Source organism: Alnus glutinosa, chromosome 11 (assembly GCF_958979055.1).
Source record: "Alnus glutinosa chromosome 11, dhAlnGlut1.1, whole genome shotgun sequence".
NCBI lineage: Eukaryota > Viridiplantae > Streptophyta > Magnoliopsida > Fagales > Betulaceae > Alnus > Alnus glutinosa.
Window position 1 is genome coordinate 24,301,189 of NC_084896.1, and position 23,852 is coordinate 24,325,040.

The window sequence follows — 23,852 nt, forward strand, 5'->3', positions numbered from 1 at the left end:
GCCAACTTTGAAAGTCTGTCTTAAATTTGATGATTGACCTCTAATTAAAACATAAACCTATTAATAAAGCAGAATGATTTAACATAATTGGGCCACCCCTAATAAAAATGAGTTCGAGTTGAGATTCCAAATGAAAATTTTCAAGAAATAAAAAAAATCAATAAGTTGTTTTAAAGCATATGATTCCCATGTGCATTTTATTATGATCAATAGAGCATGTGTTTTCACTTGCATTATTAATTATTAAAATTGTTCTAAGAACAGATGTCAAGTTAATAGATTGAGTTGAATGAATTTCTTCAAACTCAATTTAGGAAAAAACTTTACCTTAATTTGATTTTTTTTTCCCCCTTTTTAATTCCTTTTAAGGAACCATGGGGAGGTAGGTACGGAAAGAGTTTTCCTTCAAACTAGGTTGGAGAAACTACTTCCAACCTGATCTAAAATAATTTTCGTGTATTCCTTAAGCATATATATGAGAAGCACATGTTATTTTAATAGCATTAAAAAGAGTTTGAGAAAAATCTATTAAAAAAGTATGTGCTTCTTAGTGAGGATGCTCTCTTTTCCACTTAAATTTGAGAGTTTCATGGTCAGGATCTATTATTGTTACATCTAATGGTGTAAATGATGTCAAATAATTAAAATTTATTGAATAGCGTGCTAACATATTTATCATGTGGCATCATCAACATAGTCAAATACAACAACATTAAATCATGACCATAAAATGGCTAATCTATCTTATTTCTTGCTTCTCTCGTGCTATTAAAAAAATATGTGTTTCTCACATACTAAAAGATACATGACAACTTTATAGATTGACTTGGAATAACTTTATCTAACCAACTTTAAAGAACAATTGCCATGTCCCTCGGACATGTACCTACACGTACCATTGTGGCACATGTGGATTATACGCATCACCGCTCATTTGATTTCCTATAGCAGATTTCCTCCATCAAAGCACCTCTAACTCTCTTTTGTAAAAACTTTTTAGTCCATCAGAAATTCTAGATCTGGATCTAGACCTCAAAAATATCTAATATTAGTGGCTCTCTACCCATCGCCTTAGATGATGTTACTTTCACCATTATACAACTACCTCTTAGTCTCCCCAGCTCTCTCGTAAGCTGGCTAGGAGTTAACTTAAAATGGGTTTCTTTTCTTGATACTCACAACGTTCATCATGGACCAGTACAACCAACTTCACTAACAACATTTCCGATTGCCTTCTTCGCCTTCGAAAATGCCCTCTAGAGCTACGGCTACATTGATGTCAATATTGGATTTTCTTTTTGGTCTTTGTATTTTGAATTTTGAATTCAGTAATTTTCTGATATGGTAACTGTGTTGTTTGTTTGTATTTCTTCTTACTCATCTATAAAAATAAATAAATAAAAGAATGGTATCTAACTATTGTATTGACCTTGACCCGTCTTAACTGTACTACACTTACCACAGCCCAAATTGGTCAATGGCATGAAGAAAAGAAAATAGGCAGCTAAAATTGGGGTGTGAAAACGACTACCCTTGGGTTTTTGTTCAGTAGGTTGGTTTCCACATTTACTCAGCAATTTGAGACTTCCCATATCACATCTACCTTCAAAATGAATAATCAAATAGTTATATATCTTATTGTTAGATGTTACTATATATGCACGTGGCTCTGAATTTCCAGCAATTTGTACATAAATATGAGAGTTCAAACGGGTGGATAAACTGTCCGAAACTTGTTTAGATAAATGAATCTCATAAGAGATCTATTACATTTACTGTACAACAAAATTGTTAAAAAATCTCTATTTCATGCATGTATCTCTCACTTGCAGAGCCTTTCGGGTCCAGGAGCCTGGACAGGTGGAACCCAACCCCTTTGGCCCCCCAAAAAAATAAATAAATAAATAAATAAAGAAGCCCTACTTTGACCACTCGGGAACATCATCATGGGGTAGAAACTTCCCACATAGATAAAACTTTAATTAAAAAACAAATGAAATGAAAAGGTCCAAAGTGGGGTAAAGAGGAGAGACACAGTGCCTGCAGCAAAAGCAAATAAATATAAGAGGAAACAGAGCTGCTGAGCAAGAGAGGGGAGGAAAAAGAAAGCTGAGGGAATCACGTGGGGGGTGGTTTGGGAGAGTTTTACCCCCCGTGCCTAGCTGTAATCATCTAGATAACACATAAACCAGCATTAGTTTATCTGTGTGATGGCATTGGGTTCAATTGGGTCAGAGAAGGGTTCAAAAGGCAACGATTCTCAAAAGTTGCAGAGGCCCCACCAGGCACCAAGATGCCTTCTCTCTGCCCTCATCCCAACCTTGGGAAGAAAGAGATGAAGGAAAAGGTCCCAAAGAGTCAAAGACAGCAACTGAGATTGATCTTCAAGCAATGAGATGAAGGAAATATGGCGCACCACCTGAAAAACCTCAGCTTTTTCCACATATCACAATTCAGGGAGACCCCAGAAAAAGATACTTCCACAAAAAAGAACAAGATTCAATAATATCACTGGCATTCTTTTTTCAATTTTGGGGCCAGTCAATATTAAAAGCATTCACAATGGGATAAAACAGAATGATGTTCAAGCATTAAAGAAAGGGATGAAGGAAAGATGCTGATCTATATATATTCAAGAGCATTCAATATCTGATGGACACAATGTTTCTGTTTACAATTTTTCTCTAAGAAGCACTGACAAAATGCCATGATACATACAACCAGAAACCCATATCAGAAATATGTGGGGTTACAGCAGTTAAAGAAAAGAAATTACAGTTCATCTCTTTTACCAAGCCCTCCTTCCCAAACCAAGAAACAACTTCTAAATCAATCAAACAACCACACAAAGATTAGCACACCGACAAAAAGTAAAATTAACAGACTAGTCATTAAGCATCAAACTCAAGTTGGTTGGGGGCAGCTTCCTTACTACCGCCACCATGGAATTCATTGAAGTAAGAGAATTAGTAGAATTATAAAAGGTTGGCGGCTCTAATACACCAGAGCTTCACCACCTCCATGCATTGAAGGTAAATTAAAAACTTAACCTCCACTTGCTCTATCCCTAAATGGAAAGCTGAGCTCCAACTCCATAGTTGGATTCTGCATTGAGAGTATAAAGATTCAACCAGGCCTCAGAAACCTGTGAATGATTATGCTCTCTATTTACAGATTAATAGAGGCATAAACCAACTTCACCAAAAACACTGACTGAACTCCTACTCTGTGACTTCTAAAATTGTTAGTCAATTAAAACTAGCTACCCATATAAACAATTTGCCTAGTTGGATCCTACCCTTGTTAGACTTCCATCTTCCAAATCATGTTATCCGCGGAGCTTTCATGTTCTTTCTCCAGTGCTGCAACTTTGGCTCGATATGCTGCTAGTGCAATCGCCCCCTTTCCCCTTTCATCCCGAGGAAGCTCACAGGTCTCACTGATGGACCCTGATCTCAAGTCTGCTGGGGGTATGAAGCAGTCCACCGACAGACCCGCAACGTTAAACGCAACCTCCTCAATTGTCCAAGCTTCTTCCATCTTTGTTTTGGTATGGCTCATTGCCATCTCACCAAACCTGAAAAGGGTTACTACAGAACGCCCAGAGTGGGCAATCATGATCCCCTCAACAGACCTGTAATCATCCAGGAACGAATTGATTGTAGTTTCCCAGTAAACTGCATCACCACAATTGGATTGGATGCGGGTGAGATGCGAATCCTCCATGTGAACAAGAAGCCCGGTCTTTGTGCTGAAGTAGCCAAACAAGACATGCCTAATTATCTCTGCCGGGCCTTCACTCCTGGCCTTCAATGTCTCAGGGTCAGCACAAAGCTTAAGGATGAAGCAATCCTCGCCATTGATCCTCTTCTCCCCTATGCATCTAGCATCCGCAAACATACTGGCAGTGGTTCTAGGATCAAGCCCCTGAAACAAAAATAAACAGATGCCAAATATGAAAATGACCATAACACAAAAACAAACTTGTACAGAAAACCACAACTTTACCTGAAGTGCGCGACGGAGAGGCCTCACAGGCCCTTTTGCAGTGTGGGCACCGAGCCAGGGTGTGTGCCTCCAAACAAGCTTGCCATTGCAGCCAGCATGAACCTTGCTGCCCCCGGCTGCAAGCTCCACGTACCACATATCTGGATTCATCTGCCAGAGCACAAACCCGCCAGACTCAGCACACCTAGCAGCATTCCGGTTCTTCATCACCTTAGTGGCGGTTTCGAACTCGGAAGCCACCATCCGAACCTTTCCCATCGCATATGCATTTTTTATTGAGTTCTGCAGCTTCTGCCCACCAGAAGCCGCAGTGTACTGCTGCAATATATACTGAGCAGACGAAGTCTCCTGCAATAATACCGGTGGTAGATCACAAAAAATTTAGAGTGGTTTTTTTATTACTAAATTCATAGTAATTTTGATTAAATTTACAAAGAAGAGATAAACATAAAAGGTAATCAAATTAATCATATCAACCACTCCATACTTAGTGAAACGTACAGTGAATATCAATTCCAAGTCTAAAATGCAAAACTATTGTATGCTTTTTTTTCGTCACTAATGAAGTAACAGAAACAGTTAGGCCCACACGCTCCAGTTGACTAGTTTTTACTCCTTGTGTTTTCCTCTATTTTCTCATCAACCAAACGGGAGCTTAAACTGGGGAAAAAAAAAAAGGAAAGAAAAGAAAAGCAAAAATCTAAACCCCTAAAAAAAAAATCCAAAATATAGTCAACTAAATCATAGAGCAAATCTAAATCCAAACTCCCAAATACCTTAACGAACACTCCACACCCCATTTCCACAAAGAAAAAATATACAATTAAAAAACAAAAAAAAAAAAGTTATCTTTGAAAATCACTTTAGTTTTCATATTTTCGTCACGAGGACCACTACTTTTGAAAACCATTTGTTTTCTCTTTTATTCCTAAAGCCCCATCAAATAGGTTTGCGAGAGAGAGCGAGACTGACAATGGGGGTGTCCTTGATGCTAAGGTGAGGAAAAGGGTCGGTGGTGTTAACGTGCACTGGGGCGAGAGGTGCGCCCATCACCCCAAGCAACAGCCTCAGATCGGACCTCCGGCACGCCGCCGCTGCCGACGTCACCGACGGCGTCCTCGCCAGTTGTCCCTTCATCCAATGCCCCAGCCCCGACCCGGCCCGCTTCGACTCCCCGACTCCCTCCCCGTCAGGGTCCGGCCCCTCCATCAACGGCGCCAGCGCCTCCCCCACCGGCCTGAGACTCCCGGATCTCCCGATCAACGGCTCCGGATGCGCCACGTAGTTCTGGCTCCGGTCTTTCTTTCTCCGGAACAGACCCGACATGGGAGACCCGGCCCGGCCCGGACTGTTCGCCCGAGACCGCGACGGCGAGAGCCCCCGGACCACTTCCTCTTTTAGCGCCGAGAAGAACCCTTGCTTTTTCTCCATTTTGCACTTCGCCCCCAACCAGAAAAAAAGGACTAAAAACTAAAAAACCAAAAACCCTAAACTCCGAGCGATTGGTAGTGTTTGGGTTGGTTAGAGAGTGGAGAGACTGAAATGGGTTTGTGAGTGAAACTGACACCCCTTCATAGAGAGAGGGTGTTTGTTGGAGAGAGAGTGGGAAACTGGTTTTGGGGAAAAAACGGCTCGGAGAATGTGAGCACAGCTGCACAGGGTGCTAGTGTGTGAGCGCGACTTTTAGAGAGTGAGCGAGCGTGTGTACGTTTGGAGGGGTCTGAGTCTAGAGAGAGAAAAAGTTGGTATATTTACAGAGAGTGAGAGAGAGTGGGGGTTTGCTATAGCCTATATAAGGGGAAAGTAAAGAGACGGGGAGAGAGAAAGAGAAAGAAGAGAAGTGTGTTTGTATTTATTAAATGAAACTCTTTACATATATGATATATTTTTTATACTTTCATTGTATTAATTAATGTAGGGTCTTTTAAGCTTTTTTTTTTTATTATTTATTTATTATTATTTAGTGGTAGATATAAAAAAACAAGTTATTTAAAACACTGACAAATAATGTGGCACATTATCTTCCTTAGATAAGACAAATTATAGATAGAGTATTAATTGAAGAAATTGAATTTAGGATATTTTAATTTTCGAGCAATTTACTCGAGTTTTATAGCGTTAGGCTCTTGTTCATTTTTAGAGTTTTTGCTTTACCTTTTTTGATTTAGTTGAATAAAGTTCAAAGATTTATATTAAAAAAATTAAAAAAAAATTAGCATTACTCTTATTAATGGGTGTATAGTAACATTACTCTTATCATATTTTTATAATTAAAATTCAACTGTTAAATTTAAAAACTAATGATGAGGATAAATAAATTTTATTTTGAATTTTAAAATATCTTAATTTATAGTTTTAAAAAAAAAAAGACATGAATGTGTCTCTTTTAAAAAAAAAAATAATAATGCATTGTTAAAAATTTTGCTTTGGACATATATCACTCTATGGGAGGTGGATCTAGGTACACAAAACTATCATGAATATTCTATTGATAGGTGGAAATCAAACTAAAATTGTACGTTAATTTTGTCACATATCTATTAATATATACAAAGAGTAACGTTAATAATCATATTTTAATCACACTTCGTTGATTTTACATTGTCAAATAGTTTTTGGATCACCTACTATTAATTTAAAAAAAAAATCAAAAGTAAATTAACAATAACACATCAGCAAAATGAGATTAGAGAAAAAAAAAAAAAAAAAAAAAAAGGTTGTCTATAGCATTACTCATATATACACACACACGTGATGGTTGATTTACGCTATTATACAAATACATTCTTCATAGCTTGAAATTAGATTTTTGTGATATGCTTTCTTAGAGATTCTTGAGACTACATCATTGTGTATTATCTCAATAAATCAATTAGGGTATATTTGATAATATATTTTTTTGGGGTGTTTTTTGTAACACTCTAAATAAATAAAAGATAAGAGAAATTAGAAAATTTGGCAATAACGAACAAATATATTAAATTACATATCACATGTATCCCTCGGTGAAATTAGATTAAGCATGGCGAGACTCATATGTATTAGATAAAAAAGGACTAAAAATATAATTTAAAACTCAAAAAGAATTTAAAACTGTGCAATCTCGTTCGATCGATAATACATCTCGATTGACAAAGTTGGTACTACCACGAGTCAGTTGGAATTTCACACGGGAAAATGAATGTTTGAGACATGGGTAATCTCGATCAACCGAGTTCGTTCGACCGATAAGGCAGTTAGTAGGTAAAAATGGACGGCCGAGATGGTTCACACGTGTGGGGTAAGTGAGGCTTAGCATACATTTATTGCTGGTAAAGCATATCTTGGTTGATTGAGCATAAAACTTGTTCGACCAAGCTCACATTTTCACAATGTGCATGGGTCTTTATAAACGCAAAAGCTTTTCCTTCCTTTGCTTGTCCAATAAAGAAGAGAGAGCGAGAAACCGAGAGAGGTTGAGAAAATAGAGGGATAAAGAAAAAGAAAGAATAAGGGAGCTTAGAGGACACTAAATCAAGAGGTATGATCCCTACTCCCTTATAGTGTAGTTTAATTATTTTGAGGCTTTAACTTGATGGGTGGATTTGATCAAATGTTATGTAAGGTTGTTTTGAGAATATTTTGTTCGGTTGTGGATTTTTTTGGAGTTTCTTATTGAAGGATTGTTGTTGGTGTTTAGAGTTTGATAAGTTGAAGTTAGGATTGTATTTGTGTTGTGATCATTGTTGTGTGGTAGTTCGAAGTTTTTGGAATTGAAAAATGAGAGGTTTTATAGCTGTAATGTAATGGTAAGACGTTGGGTTGATGGAGTTGATGCAAGATATATGGTGTTGAAAACTAAGGTTTGGGGTGTTTTCGAACATGATAAGACGTTGTTAGGGTGCTTCGGTCAATCGAGATTGAGTCTCGATCAACCGAGCATAGCAGGTCGAACAGTGTTCGACCGAGCTTCGCACATTTTTATTTTTATTTTTTTCGGTCGAACGAAATCACCCACAGTTAAAAAATCCTGGTATTTTTCAAGGGAATTGGCTATTTAGGGTTTGAGTAGGAAGTTAGGGTTTTCAAAAGAGAGTAATTCCTAATTAATAAGTGCAATGTAATGCAAACATACACGTGATATGAATTGAACGCGTAAACAAGGCTTTAAGCAAAAGTAGTACGTAAATCTTCCCAACATCAATTATAAATGATTTCTCATGAAACGTTTTATAATGCATACGCAAGTAAATAAAAAAGACATGCATGATTTTATTTGTGATATGAGCCCTGGATTTTGATTAATTTTATATATGCCAATGTATGTTGCAACATGGTTTACATAACTGTTGAGAAAAAAAATTATTAAAAAATGAAGGAAAAAAAAAGTATAAATAGTAAAAGGTGAAATGTAAAGATCAGAATCTCAAATAACAAGTTTATGTTAGGAAAAAGAAAAAATTATGATAACAAAAGGTAGTCAAGTTCAAAAAAACAAAGGGAGAATTGAATGGTAAAGTAAAGAGAAAAGTTCAGAAACTGAGAAATTAGATAAAATGATAGTTTTTAGTATTTCATAAATATGTATATGTACAGTGATTATGGGCATGTTTTGATTTTTAATATATATTTCTCATTATTTTTTGTTGGGAAACGAGTTGAACAAGATTAGTATGTATGTTTCGATGCATTAAGCATGATTTTAAGCCTCTCTCATGTTTTGATTTTAAGTTTTTTAGAGTAGTTTAAAGTTTTTAGTATAGAGTTTAGTACTTCGGTATTATCTTTAAAGTTTTTAGTGTAGTTTAAGTATATATACTCACATCATTATTCTTTGTATTGTTTATGAGGCAACAATAGTAGTACCACACGGATTGTACCGATTCAAGAAAAAACGTTATTCACATCTGCGTTATTACTATAAAATGACTAGTTAATTTGAAGTTTCCTTAAAATTCTTTATAAAGTTCAGTTTCACCTACTAACTAGGCAATGTAGGACTTAACACCTATGAGTATCTCTATTAACCACTCATTCTACGTGAGTTGTTCATCTCTTCCTAATATGAGCCCGGAGTGCTACACGGATAATGTGGATTATTGCACTTATCCTACGGGCATTGCATCTTTTATTTATGGTTTGAAAAAGTATTTTGATGTGATATTAAGGTGCAAATATTTGTTAATGTTGTGTGTTTTGTGTTGCTTGTTAATTTTTTATTTTGATCACATTAAAAAAAAAAATTAAAAAAAATAAATCCTAATTACTTTTTTAACCAGTTTTGTTGATTCATATAGCAATGTTAACATTGTTCATGTAAAAGAAAGCGTCTCTTTATAATTAGCTTTTGGGATAAATGAAAAATTATTCTATGTGATTTGGAGTTTTAACAAATAACTCACTTGGTATTAAAAGTTGATTAAATACTCTCCAGGGTAAGCCAAAAAAAAAAAATAAATAAATAAACAAAACAAATGGGTCCCCACCATTAGAAAAGTTGGAAAAATCTGTTAATATATCATATCAACACAAATCATAATGTGACATGTGCCACTTATAATAAAAAAATATATTAATATATATATATACACACACATTTTAATATTTTATTTTTATTATAAGTAACACATGTCACATTGTTATTGGTATGTGGACATGTCATATTAACAGATTCTGTCAATTTAATTATTTAACCGAAGAGACCTATTTTTGTTCCCCCCTTATTTCAAAGAGTATTTAATCACTTTTTAAATTTCAGCGAGTCATTTATCAAAACTCTAAACTATAGGACCAGTTTTTCATCTATCCCTTTTTTTTTCTAACCCAAATATTCCATATTATGGCCTTTATATATATTAGTAATTATGTCATCCATATATAAGTCTTAATAATTAGATCATTGTGTCACGTCAGTTCATTTTTAATGATTTTTTATGAGTAATAGCAGTGTTAAAGGAAGAGAATAAATGTGCTCTTTCTCACTTTTGATTTTTTTTTTTTTTTTTTTTTTTTTAAAAGGTGATAAGAAACGGCCCATTTGGTAACGTTTGTTTTATAACTTAATGTTGCATAAAATTCGTTATTGTTTAGTTTAGATAGCTCAAATAACATATGTTTAAAACTAAATACATATAATTATAAAATTTATATAAATTAAAAAAAAAAAAAAAAAACCAAAGAGAGTAATGCGACAACACTTCGCACTCGTTTAGTCATTTTATCAAACTACTCAACACTGGTTGATGTGATCATTAAGGAATCAGTAAAAAGTTTTGTGTTTTTTAAGTTGGCTATTCAACCCATGACACGTCGGTCAGTGTAAAAGATGGGTGATAAAATAGGAGTACAGACTAGATTTATTTAATTTTAAAAAAAAAAATTGTTAAATTTACAATACTAATATAACAACCGCTCATATTAGGGTATACCCCACACACTGAGACCATTCTTATGTGAGGAGTTATTGTGCACTTGTTGTGATGGTGTAGTGCAGGAATCAAATCTAAAAAAAGAATAAATTTATTTATTTATTTTTAAAAAAGTGATCATTTTGATACGCTAGAAACAAGGTTAAAATTGGTAATCTCCTTCTGACATTAGAGTTTTTTTTTTTTTTTTTTTTTTAATACAAATCATTAAGGTAGAGAAAGTGATACATATCACATCATCATTAGAAAACATAGCTCAATAGGAAAAATCAAACCTCGAGTAAAGTTTGGGCAAAAATAAAGTTAGTCAACGCCATAAAGTAAACTTTAGAAATTGACTATTGTACGGTTAAATTTCAATGAAGTCCATGGCAAAGTCAGATTAAGATTTAGTTTAAAATTGTAATTTTGTAGATAAAAAGTGCGATTTTAAATTAAATTACAAAAAATAAATTGTTTAAGAATTACGTTTTTAAAAAATTACGATTTAAAAACGTAAAAAACTATTTTTTCAAATTACAAGGAATGTGCACTTTTTTGAAAATACAGAATTTTAAAGGATAAATTGCGATTTTGCTAAACGCTTAACTGTTTTTTTAAAAATTACATTTTCAAATCACACATTTTGAAATTGCTATTTTAAAATCGTACTTTTTGAAGAGAAATGCTAAATGTACCAAATTTTTTACCAAGAGATGAATACCAAGATGATGTGGAGCTTATTCATTGGTACCTGTAGCATTTCTTTTTATTAATGATTTTGATTATCTCCAATGAATAAGTTCCACATCATCTTGGTACCTATCTCTTGGTAAAAAAATTTGTACTCCTAGCATTTCTCATTTTTGAAATCACAAACTTAAACGGACCCTTAAAGTAGTTTATGTCTAATTATTTACCATCGATGATATTTTGGTAATACTACTATGTATATAGTATTTACTAGTGTGTGTGTGTGTATATATATATATATATATATATATATATATATATATATATATATATATATATATTGAGTACTTTTTTCTAAAGCAATATATGTATATATTAAATAACGTGATATCATGTATCTTGTTAAATGCAACAAATTATTATACAGACCGTAAAATAATTTATCTTCATTTTACTTGAAGTGAAAAAGATCTTATTTTATGTGTATAGAGTATTAAATAGTAATGTATTATTAAATAGATTACGTTATAAGAAAAAATATATGGAAGGATGATTATTTGAAAGACCATCAATGTTAGGAGAAATAGTGTTACTAGGAATACTACAAGTCTCTTACAAAATTGATGTGACAATTCATAATTAATGAAATGATTAAACAAAAAATATGATTTGTTAATTTAATTAGTTAATCGCTCACCTGTCAACCATATCGTCGTAGTTATTTTACCAATTATAAATTATCATGTCAGTTTCTAAGAAAATTTCAACATTTTCCTTAGAGAAATATTCTATAAATCTAAAACTCATCTTTTCTTGCCACTTAAACAATTCAAAGGGGAAAAAAAAAAAAAGAATAAGAGGAGGAAGAAGAGGTGATCATCCATATTAGATTCTTTTGAATTCTCATATGTTCTATCAAGTAGATTTTTTTTATTTTTTTAAAAAAAAAATTAATCATTGTGTTCAAACTAAATGATTAATATTTATGATCTCAACATTTATCATATAAGTATTTTTTTTTTTTTTTTTTTTTTTTTGTATTTTAAAAGTGGTAAATATTGATAGAATAAAATGTTATCCATTTGCTTTGAAATTTGATATTTGTTAAAGTATACAGATGGTATACCTAAGAATTTTTAAACCGTTGATCCAAGGAGTAGAGAATAAAAGTCACGCGGACATAAAGAGCGTGACAGCGATTGTGCTCCAACAGGATATGAATCATATGATGCTCTTTAGTCTTTGCAAAGGCAGTGGCCCATGGGCTACAGATACTCAGATACACAAACGTTGTCGTGGGGGGCGCACTGTGCGCTCTCTTCTACCATGTGATCTGTGTGATTGGAGGAATTTATTTCACCATGCCTTCCGCAGGTGGCAGCGCGTGGTTGTACTTTCCGGAAAGAAGATCGAATCCTATTCTAAAAGAGAAAAACAGACTGCAAAGTCGTTTATTAGCCAACAGATGCCTGTCTTATCAACAATTATAACAAGTTAAAATTAAAGAAATTCTTTCGTTTAAAATTCTCTTAAAAAAATGGCACTTTTTTTTTTTAAAAAAAAATTACTATTTTAAAAGTTGAACATCAATTCATTTTTAAGTTTTTTTATTAACTGGGTTTTTAAATCACTATTTTTAAAAAAAAAAAAATCACACATTTTAAAATCATTAAATTAAACAGACCCTTAGTCAAAGTACACTTTTTGTAAACTAATATAATACATAAAATATTTAATTGAAATGAAAGATAATTTATGAAGAAAAAATTAACACTTAAATTATTATTTATCTCAAAAAATTTAATTAATATTTTAGCACTGAACAGTATAAAAACATAACTTGACCTCGATCTACGAAAAAGAAAAAAAAATAATAATTGGTTTTTTATTTTTTTAACAAATTGATGCTTCTTTCTTTTTAGCATATACATAATTTTGAGTCTAATTACTTAGAAGAAAAAAAAAAGAAAAAAAAAAAGACGTATTTCTTATTTAATCTATGAAAAAGCTTGCACGTGCGCCACGTTGGGGCCACGGTGCCACCCTCGAATTTTCTGCACATGCACTTAACAAAAAGAAAGAGAGCGGCAACCCCCAAAGAAAAAGACACTACATAAATAGAAATGGACCTTGAATGGAAAAAGACCCTACATATTGGATACGTGGATTCTTATGGAGCACTTGCCAATTTTATGTATCATATTTTTATCACATTTTTAAAGATGATGTATTACAGATCGATCGAGAGAATAACTCGATTACCCTACTTATGAAAAGAACTGGCCACTTTGTAGAGGAAATCAAAGAAGGGTCGGATTTCTTTAGATTTTCATGTGTTGTCCATATCAGTAGGAAAGTTAATTCAGCGGCTCACATCTTAGCAAGGGAGACAACCACTCATGTAATAGATTTGTAAGATATTCTAAGTAGCATCTGCAGGGTATTGTAAGTAGGGAACGAGTTTGTCCTTAGATCGTGATATTGGATCAATTTGATCTATTCTATAAGAATGGTTTTTTGTTAAAAAAAAAATAATAATAATTTCAATCAATTATTTATTTATTTATTTATTTTTGGGTTGGTTAGGATTGTCACATGAGCACTGTAAGATAATTACGGGAGTAAAAATGTAGTTTTTAGCATTACTCAATAAATACATAATTGGAGAAACTGCACTTACCTCCCTCAAATTACCACAATATTTGTATTGTCCCTCTCAAACTATCAATTTTTTCAATTTACCTCGTTGAACTTTCAAAGCCCAAAGGAGTTGCAATATTACCATTATGCGCAAAAAAAGGACAAAACTACCCTACACATAAGATAAAATAATAATAACAAAATGAAAAATGAAAAAAAAAAAAAGGGTCAAAAAAATCAGAAAACAAAAAGGAAAAAATAGAAAGAAAAAAACGACAAAAAGGGGGGGGGAAAGAAGAAGTAAAAATCAAAAAAAAAAAAAAAAAAAAGAGTAAAAAATCAGAACAAATCGAAAAAGACAAAAAAAATAAAAAAGAGTAAAAAATCAGAACAAATCGAAAAAGACAAAAAAAAATAAAAAAGAAAAAAGTGAAAAATTCTGAAATGATCCATGGCTAGCCATGGGTCACGACGTTTTATTTTATTTTTTTCTAAATTTTTGTTTTTTTAAATTGTTTTGATTTTTTTTTTTTTTTATAAATTTTGCTTATTATTTTTTATTATTTTTAAATACTATTAAAGTTTGATCTAATGATAATTTTAACCGTCACATTAACTTTAAAGTTTATGTCCCTTGTTAATTCTAAATTTTCATTGAATCAAACCACTTGTGATGACTTATACATTTGAAAAATATGATTTGATGCCCATAATAAAAAATAAAATTACAATTGGAAGCCGATAACCATTAAGGACAAATTGCATGTTGTGACTTCTTAGCGACAAAAAGTGTCACTAAAAATAGGACACAAAGATGGTCCTTTAAGATTCATGCATGTATGTATATATATATATATATTTGAATTCTCTTTCGTTTGTTATATCTCCCATGAAAGCGATTAGACATATTAGTTAGTTTATTTATTTATTTTTTGGATGATTTCTTAAATATCAATCATGCATGCCCTTTCTGTAGCCTCGACCATGCTTCATGGGGCCATTGTTGTGGTCGATTTTCCAGCATACTACATGTTCTATCCATTTCATTATAAGCAATGTTCTTTGTTTTGTAGTCCATACGGGCTAGGTTTCTTTGCTAGGTTAGTGCTATTTTGTTCAATGTAAGGAATCTCAAAATAAATTGTTTGAATAAAAAAGGAAAAGCCCAATCATATGAACAAAGAATGACCTAATTTAGTTCATTTTCTTCTTAGTTTTTTATTTTTTGTTCTTTTGTATGGTAAGAAGGTCTCGAGAAGCTTATTAGTATGTTAATCTAATTTTTAATAATTAAAAATAAAGGTGGAGACATCACGTTTTTTTTAAGAAAATAAAGAGACAGAGGTTTGTGGTAGGTCACTAACGGTTAGAATAAAAATTAAATGATTAAATTTATCTATTTTTAATAGTTTATAATTATTATTTTTGGATAAATAATTATTTAATATGGTATTAAAGCCGAATGCCTTGAGTTTGAATTTTGACTTCACTATTTACCCAATTTCAATTAAATATTTCACGTGTTAAACATTACTTATTAAATAAGCGTTTGAGCCCACACATGAAAAGGAGTGCTAGACTATAAATTAAATTATTAAATTTAATCTCTCTTATTAACTAGAGTATAAGAGTAGTGCTATAAACTATTTTTTTTTTTTTTTTCATAATGTTGACATGGTAGTTATTGGGAAAATTATCATTCTCAAATCCAAGTGAGCCCACGACCAAGCATTGGGCCCAGTCTGTCCAATCGACCCGGCAAGATCTGCTCGGTCATCTGGGTCTCTGATATTCATTACAGAGTCTTATGAATGTCCTCGGTCAGTCGAACCAGGGATGATCTCAGAACAATAGTCTTGGGAATACAAGATGAAGACACAAAATGCCCATATCTAGTTGGTCCCGGGAATGACTTTCCAGGGATCACCACAAGGCGATAAGGATGAAACATGCTTCAATGTTTATCCTAAAATTACAGCCGGAATTCATGGGATAAGGTTTGGTCTCATAAATCCCTAGCAAGTTGCAGAAGGGCTCTATCCCGAGTTTCTCGGGATAAAGTCTTATCCCACAAAATATGGGATAAAGATACCTGATACCTAGGGCTGATCAAATACCTGCATCCCCCGCCCCAACTTGCATCCCCGCCCCACCCCGCCCCTAAAATCTTGGGTTTTAAGTATTTTTTGCGGGTGCGGGTAAAAAATTGATATACCCGTGCGGGGTGGGGCAAGTTGCGGGTTAGGGTTTTAAAAAACCCCGGGGACCTGCCCCGCCTCGCACAATTAAAAAATAAAAATAAATACCCTACTAACCTAGCAGTGCCCCCCCCCCCCCCCCCTTCCCATTTTTTCCTTTCTTTTCTTCCTAATCCTAGCGCCACCCCTTCTCCTCTTCTTCTTCTTCTTCTTCATGATTTACGTCGTGTTGCGTCTGCTTCAATGGAATTATGGAAGTCGATAGGCCTCGCCAAGTCACCGATTTTGTGGGAACGTCATGAACAGTGGGAACGTCAGGGTTGGCAAGGAGACCAGGAACGGTGGGAAGATCGTCGACGCTCGCTTCAAGAGGCCTCGCTGAGTCGCCGATCTTGAGGTCAGTGGCCTCTCATCCATTTTTTGTGATTTGTTTGAGTCTAGTTGTTGTGATTTGTTTGTGATTTTCTTGTTTGAATTTGATTTTGTTTAAATCTTATTTTCTTGTTTGGTTCCTGAGAAAATCTAGCTTTGGTTTAGTTTCTCATTTTTCTAGATCTAGGTATTAAACCCGCATATCCCCGCATAACCCGCACCCCCTGCCCCACATCACCCCGCACCGCACGGGTTCTCCCCATTTTGTGCGGTTTGCGGGTGCGATTTTCGCAACCCGCAGGGGTGCGGGGCGGTGCCAAAAAAGGGGCATCCCCCCCCGCCCAATGCTCAGCCCTATTGATACCTATATAAAATCAGCTAACAAGAAGTCCTATAGGAACTGGACTCTTAGAAAAATAAGTTTGATCCCATACGATTTAGGGATTAGACTCCTAATGGAATTGTACCACAATATTTCCATTATCTCATAACTGTGTGTCTATAAATAGGTTGTGACCCAGATTTCCAACAAATGGCCAAAACAATGTGGGCAACTTTGGCCTCTTTTATGGGCTTTTTCTTTCTTTTCTTTCTTTTTTTTGCCTCTTTTGATTTTTTTTTTCTTCACTTCTCTTTCAATTTTTTTTTTTTTTTTTTGGTCTCCCTTATGATCTTTAGGGTTTAACCACACTTTGAAACCAAGAAAAAAACAAAGAAGTGACGCGCCTCCAGAGGAGGCACTTGAAGCCAATTGGCATTTTTTTTTTCTCGTCTTTTGTCTTTTTTTTTTTTTTTTTTTTTTTGTCATCAGATTACAGCAAAATAAAATCAAATACAAAGGGAAACGATCCCCTCCACCGAAAAAACTTGATAGAAACAATCACCTGATCAATGTGGTTGAAAAAGTCGTAGAGTTGCGAATCGGCCACGTTCTATGTAAGATCTCTGAAGTACAAAGGCGTGGACACAAACTGGCCCACTCTGCAGGAAACGATGCTAGGCAGAACGACTAGACACCTTTTCTTTTCTTTTTTGACCAAAAAAAAAAAAAGAAAAAAGAAAAATCTTACTGTCTCATATGGTTTTGCCGTATGATATAATGGAATGATTAGAGACAGAGCCATGAGAAAAATAAGGAAAGAGAGGAAGAAGTGCAAGCCTTTCCTAAGAACATAAGCATAAACACATGGAGAGAGGAAAAAGAAATGCTATTCTCTGTGACTCAGAGAGACGTGGCCACGTGGGCAAGAAACTAGGAAACAGTACTAAAATGATTTCGTGATTGTGAAAACAATCCCAAAAAAGGAAATTATAGAAAAATAAAAGAAAATAAGGGTTTCGTGATTGTGAAAACAATCTGAATAAAAAAGAAATAACAGGGAAATAAAAGAACTAAAAAAATAGAAATAAATAAATTACAAAATATATATATATATATATATATATATATAAAAAAAAAGATTTGGCCCAGAATCTGACAATTGGCGTTAACCTATTAGCTCTGATACCATAGAAAAAAACATAAAGCTGAAAGAAAATAAAGCGGAATAATAAGAAATAGAGACAAGAATTTTACGTGGTTCGATCTATGACCTACATCCACAGGATAAAGCCCAAAGGGCTACATTATGCTTTTATTGAATGATTGAATACAATGAGTGCTCTCTTATTTATAGAGAGGAAAATATGAATGAACCTTCTATCTTAGCAATGCGGGACTACCAACATATTATCTTTAACAAGAAGTAACAACCAAATATACAAATGAACAAAGAACCACTGAACTTCTGCATTCAAATACTTGCACAACAAAAAGGTTTCAAAATTTCCAGTGAAACAAACAGTTTACGAAAGCAACAGAATAATATTTTTCAAGACAAACACGAGCAAGTGAAGCTGAAGCTCATAGACTGACCTGGAAACCTCTTTCCAGAGACATCGTGGCAAACTACTCCCAGTCCTGGCCGCAACCGGGACCCGGTACTATCAGGGATCATGGGCTTCCCATGAAGACCACCAGACCCTGCCAACGCCCAAATGAAGTTGTCCCGGCTCGTCGACGACCTAGACCCCAACAAGCATGCCATAGCCATCGCGGCGGAGGCCGCATTCGCGGCTATTCATGCGGCGGCCGAGGTCTGGTTAGTTGTATTCGTTATTTGTTTGTTTGTGTTTCTTTAATTCCTAGTTCCAAAATTTATTTCTGAAGATAACAAAAGCAGTCTAAGCTTCAGCTTCATTTTGAACCCTTTTGTTGTACAAGTATTTGAACGCAGAAGTTCAATGGTTCTTAGTAGAAGGAAGGGCATAACTGTCATTTGATTATCAGTGAAAGTGTGTCTATAACAAAACGGTGTTGTTTTATACTACAGCATCTATGCGGTACTTTTTAGTACCGCACAGAAGCCGAATCCCTTTCTATCAGCTTAAGCTTTTAGAAAAAAATAGTAATTTAATATGGTATCAGAGTAAAGATCTTAAGTTTGAATAGTCTCCTTCATTTCGGTTAAATATTTCACGTGTTGGGCCTTTTCTATTAAAAAGAAGTTTGAGCCAACACATGAAAGGGAGTGCTAAAGACTTACAATATTGAAATTATTTCTTTTTTATCGATTTAAACTTCTAAAAAAAAGTGATAGTTTAACATTAATTACATCACCAAGGGTGAATTGAATGGCAAGAGACAAGCTCTATGCTTTTGTACGGGTGGGCATATTATGTGTTGGCATCTTTATGTGTGATACCTCTCATATAATATAAGTTTCCGATTTGAAGGATAAAGTTTTTTTCTCAAAATTCTTTTAATACATTCTCATGAATCGATATATGTTTTCAGAACATATAATTTAGACATACATGTCAGAGTCACATGTTTTAAGGATAGATGTTAGTTTAATATACTAGATTAGAAAAAATTTCTCAAATCCAATTTAAATGAAAACTTTTTCCAGATTTTAATTGCCCTACAATTTATTTATTAATGAACAAATATTTTCTTCAAATTAGGTTGGAGGTTCCTCAAATCTAGTCTATAAAATTATCATGTGTTCTTTAAACATATAAGAATTATATACTTTTTTAAGAGCAATAAAAGAGTTAGCAAAAATTTATTAAAAAAGTATATGTTTCTCACGTGCTATTAAAAAAAAAATGTATTTTTCACATGCTAACAGACACATGACAATATTATAGTTTAAATTGAAAGAATTCCCTCAAACTTGATTTCATAATAATAATAAAGAACAATATAATGTTGTACCAAAGGGGACGGATCCTCTCCGTTGAAACCAACTGGAGAGCCAATCCTTTATAAGTGGAGGGTAAAATTGTCCAATAAAATGTGAAAAGACAATTTTGCCCTCCACATATAATCGACCGGGAGAGTCTCCAAATCCGTCCCAAAGAGTCCCATCATCCATTTAAATAATAATAATAATAATAATAATAATAAAAAAAAAGAAAAAGAAAAAGAAAAAAAGGTCTTAATAGCTAATGGTTAACATCCACCAAGGACCATTACTTTTGAGTGTTGCTATATGATCAAACCCATCTAAGGGGTGGGCCACTGGATCATAATATATTGATTTAGTGGGCCATGTTTATTGTTTACACAGAAGACAGGCGCTGTAGACAAAATTGTTGTTCCTTTCACAGAAAGGCATACTCAATTCAATTCCCTGTCAATCTTAGTCTAATTAACGTTAGTTAATTTTGAAAAGGCCAGGCTAGAAACATATATATATATATATATATATATATAATTAATTTGTTTATTTAAAGTACAATTAATCCTAATATCAGATTGGATGCTCTTACCTTTAAATCCTCCATTCACATCCAAGCAAAGTTAATTCAAGTCTCTGTTAAACCCAGTAGGCCAGCCCAAATTGCAAAATTCCAACAGTTAACTTATTTTATTTTTTCGCTTCGAATTTTAACATTACTAACCATTTTTTCAACAATCATTTTTAACAACCAAAAATTGTTGATTAAACAGTCAGAAACTGATGTTTCAACAGTAAAAAAACTGTTATTGTAATTCTATAAAAGAATGATTTCAGAAATTTGAACCTCGTAATACTTCTTTTCATCTTTTGTTGATAAACATTTTTTTATTCATAATTTACAACATGTATGCTATATTCGGGCAGTGTTGTGCCTTGAAGACAAAATTATCGTGTTCTCTTTGCAAAACTTATTATGTAAGTGAAAGACAATATTTGTCTAAGAGATGTATTAAAACTTGTCGTAGTGTCTAGATTTCAGCCATTAATTCCTATATAGTAGTGTTATGTATTAGTTTATTATAATTCTAAATATCCCACATTATATTTCCAATAGGTGCCATCCTTAAAACCTAGTATCGACATTATCAAATGTTTTATGGTGTTTGTTGTCATCATATTCTTAAATATTCAAGCAATTTTCTCACTGCCAAATTGATGACAGGATACTTGAAAAATAGAGAAAATGATCATCGAAAATCCATCGGTGTTCGAAGGATCGCAAACACTCCATTATATTACTTAAGTTAGTACATTGTTTTACAAAATAATTGAATAGAAAAAGATATTGCTCATATATATTTTAATTTGAAAGACTCTTGAATATGACATCTAGATGCTTGCAACGTGGCACGTGCATGTGCATCTGTTCGCTATGTAACATAAAACTTTGCAAAGAAATAAACGCCAAGAAAACTTTCCTAGCATTTATTGGCTGATTTACGACGTTTAAAATAGTAAACAAAGAAAAGAAAAAGAAATGCGCCTTTTTAATGCACGCGGTGGTTGATGTTGTCTAATTACTATTTAGTGGGAGCTGTTCTCCATGTAGTCGTGGGCTTATACAGTTACTTTTCACGTAGTAGGGTGCTTGAATAGGTTTGTCCACCTATAATTTATATCCCCGGCCAACACTATATATCTCTATTAAACACGTACTCAAATTGACAAAAACGGATACGTATATATTTGTTGTTGCTATGTTTTTTTAATTGCTAATTTAAAATAAATAAATAAAATTCTTACTGCTGATCACACTTTCACACTTCATGTGATTTGTAATTGCCACCATGTTCTTCAACTCCAACTTAACAAAAAAAAGAAAAAAGAAGAAGAAGGGTTTAATTTGAATTTGTTGATACGTATACTATATATGTTTCTTTTTGTGACCACAACAGGAAAATAACCAAGTTCTATAATGTGCTTCTTATTACGCTAGCATAATTATTTATAAATCAGAAGAGAGAAATAAAGCTAGCATGCACGGCCTTCCCTTTGGGTCCCAAGCCATGATGCCTTCTTTTGTCTCTCCAACACCCTTCCTCTTTACGCCCCCATCCACGTGCACCACTAATCTAAGCACAAGAGAGAGAGAGAGAGAGAGAGAGAGATGGGCAGCTTGATAGAAAAGCTTGGTCATGATCTTTGATGGTGAGCCCAGCAATTGGCCACTTTTTCTCATGCAGAAGAGAGGATCGAGTCCATTTGAAAAAGAGATCGAGTGGGAGAGAGGGAGGGTGACGACCTTTTTCTCAAGTTGGGGCTGTCAAATCGGGGGTGACAAGAGACTAAAGAAGCATGACCATGCCATTATTATTTGGTTGTTATAAAGTCATTAGACATATTAGATTGGTAGCCTTTTGATCCCTTTTCCCTACTTCAGATTACGACTCTACATGTTCATGCTTCTTTGACGTTTACTGTCTATGATTCTCCAACTTATAAGCATTCACACCCATCTAGCTTCAAGATATTTTGGCTTGTCGGGACCTAAATTTGGGTGAAAATATAGCTGTAATACTCACCAAAAGTTCAATAAAAATAAATAAAAATAAAAATAAGAACACTTTTGACTCATGTTTCTTCATAACATGACATGCACAATAACGTACATGACTTTAAAATGTAGGTGTTTTAAAAAAAATGATAATTAAATAACATGGTAAAAATAAATAGCTAAAATATATATTGAGACGTAGGTGCGCGCATGTTAGAATAGATAGTGAGACGTAGCTAAAATAGAAAGTTTTAATCTCACTCATCCGTGAGAATTTTCTGTTAAATTCTGTTAAAATTTTCAAATTACCCTTCTTGTTAGGATTTAGGTGTTGGTTATAATTTAATGAAATTTACAAAAATACTCATGCCTGAATCTTTGAAAAAATTTATAATTTTTTTTTTTTAAAAAGAAACACAGAGGTATTTTGACAATTTTGATAGAATTTAACAGAAAATTTTAACGGATGACTGAGATTGAAACTTTCTGAAAAATGAATACCTTAAAGTGAGACGTTTTAAAGTTTAGATACCTTCTTTTAAAATAAGTGAAAATTCAAGAGTTAGAAGTAAAATTTTCTCTTATTAGTACCACCGAAATTTCTCTAACAATTGTTTTGGTGAACACAAAAAAAAATATGATTTCGAGAGATAATTTTTTTTTTGACATGTTTCCCACAAAAAAGAGAAGGGGAATTCGAACTAGTGACCTTTGCCTCATGAGGCGTAGTCTTCAACCAATTAAGTTACCCTTTAGGCACAATTTCGAGAGATAATTGTTTAGAGCACTCACATTGGATCATGTAAAAGCCCCTCTAAATCTATAATAGATAACAAACTTACAAAAACACCGCTCCATTGGATTATCTATCCTAAATCTAAAATAGAGTTTTGGTAGATTTGTGAATAATAGAACTCTACATGTGGAGTTGCACTATTCACCAATCTATCCATTATTTTATTGTTTTGTACATACAAAAAGTGAAAAAATTAAAATGACAAAAAGTAGAAAATAGATAAAAAGAATAAAATAAGAGTAAAAAATGAGTATAAAGTTAAGAATAGATAATCGGATGGAGTGTGCCTTTTAAAACCCATTAGCTAAATTAGATAAAGTGAGTTTTGATTAACTATTTTAAATTGAAATATACACAATTCAATGTGAGTGCTCTAACAATAGAAAACAAAAAGATTTGAATGGTCGTGAAATCTTGAAGTAATTAATAAAAATTGGCTGGCTCGATGGAAACAAATTTGGTTATGAAAACTGCCTTCTTTTTGTTGCAAGGAAAAAGGAGGAGACAATTTTGGTGATTTAAGATTCAGAGGCGTCAGAAAAGCCCATGGGACATGAGTCATGACTTTGAACTGCAGCCAGTAGCTGCAACAATAGGCCAGTAATCTGGCCAATTATTCCTCGCCACCTGTCTCAAATTATAATAATGGGAAGCAGCCCTCCTTTTTTTTTTTTTATTTTTTTTTTTATCATTATTAGTTATTGAAAAGAAAAATATGTAGGAAGTCAAGTCTTCACTCTTCAGGTTACATCTTCAAAAAAAATATGTTATAACACTATTTAATCTAAAAATTTAAATATTTAAATTTAGACCTAACATAATCAACATTATTATCATTAATAATAAGATGACCCATTCGAATATTAGGATATTTTCCAGTTCATTTGAAAAGACAAAAATACCTCTATACTATAAGGAGCCGGATACTTTCTAGCTCAAGTAAAATGGAGATAATCCGTTTTGTGCACTTAACTTTTT

General features: G+C 33.4%; 1 protein-coding gene across 1 annotated transcript; it reads right to left on the reverse strand.

The window, feature by feature from the left end:
* Positions 1 to 2,604: 2,604 nt before the first annotated feature.
* LOC133882191 (uncharacterized) lies at positions 2,605 to 5,802 on the reverse strand. Its single transcript, XM_062321305.1, has 3 exons — positions 4,981 to 5,802; positions 4,009 to 4,356; positions 2,605 to 3,927 (listed from the first exon to the last, which is right to left on the reverse strand). Exons 1-3 carry the CDS (start codon positions 5,437 to 5,439, stop codon positions 3,304 to 3,306), a joined length of 1,431 nt encoding a protein of 476 aa, XP_062177289.1. The 5' UTR covers positions 5,440 to 5,802; the 3' UTR covers positions 2,605 to 3,303.
* Between the last annotated feature and the right edge of the window lie 18,050 nt (positions 5,803 to 23,852).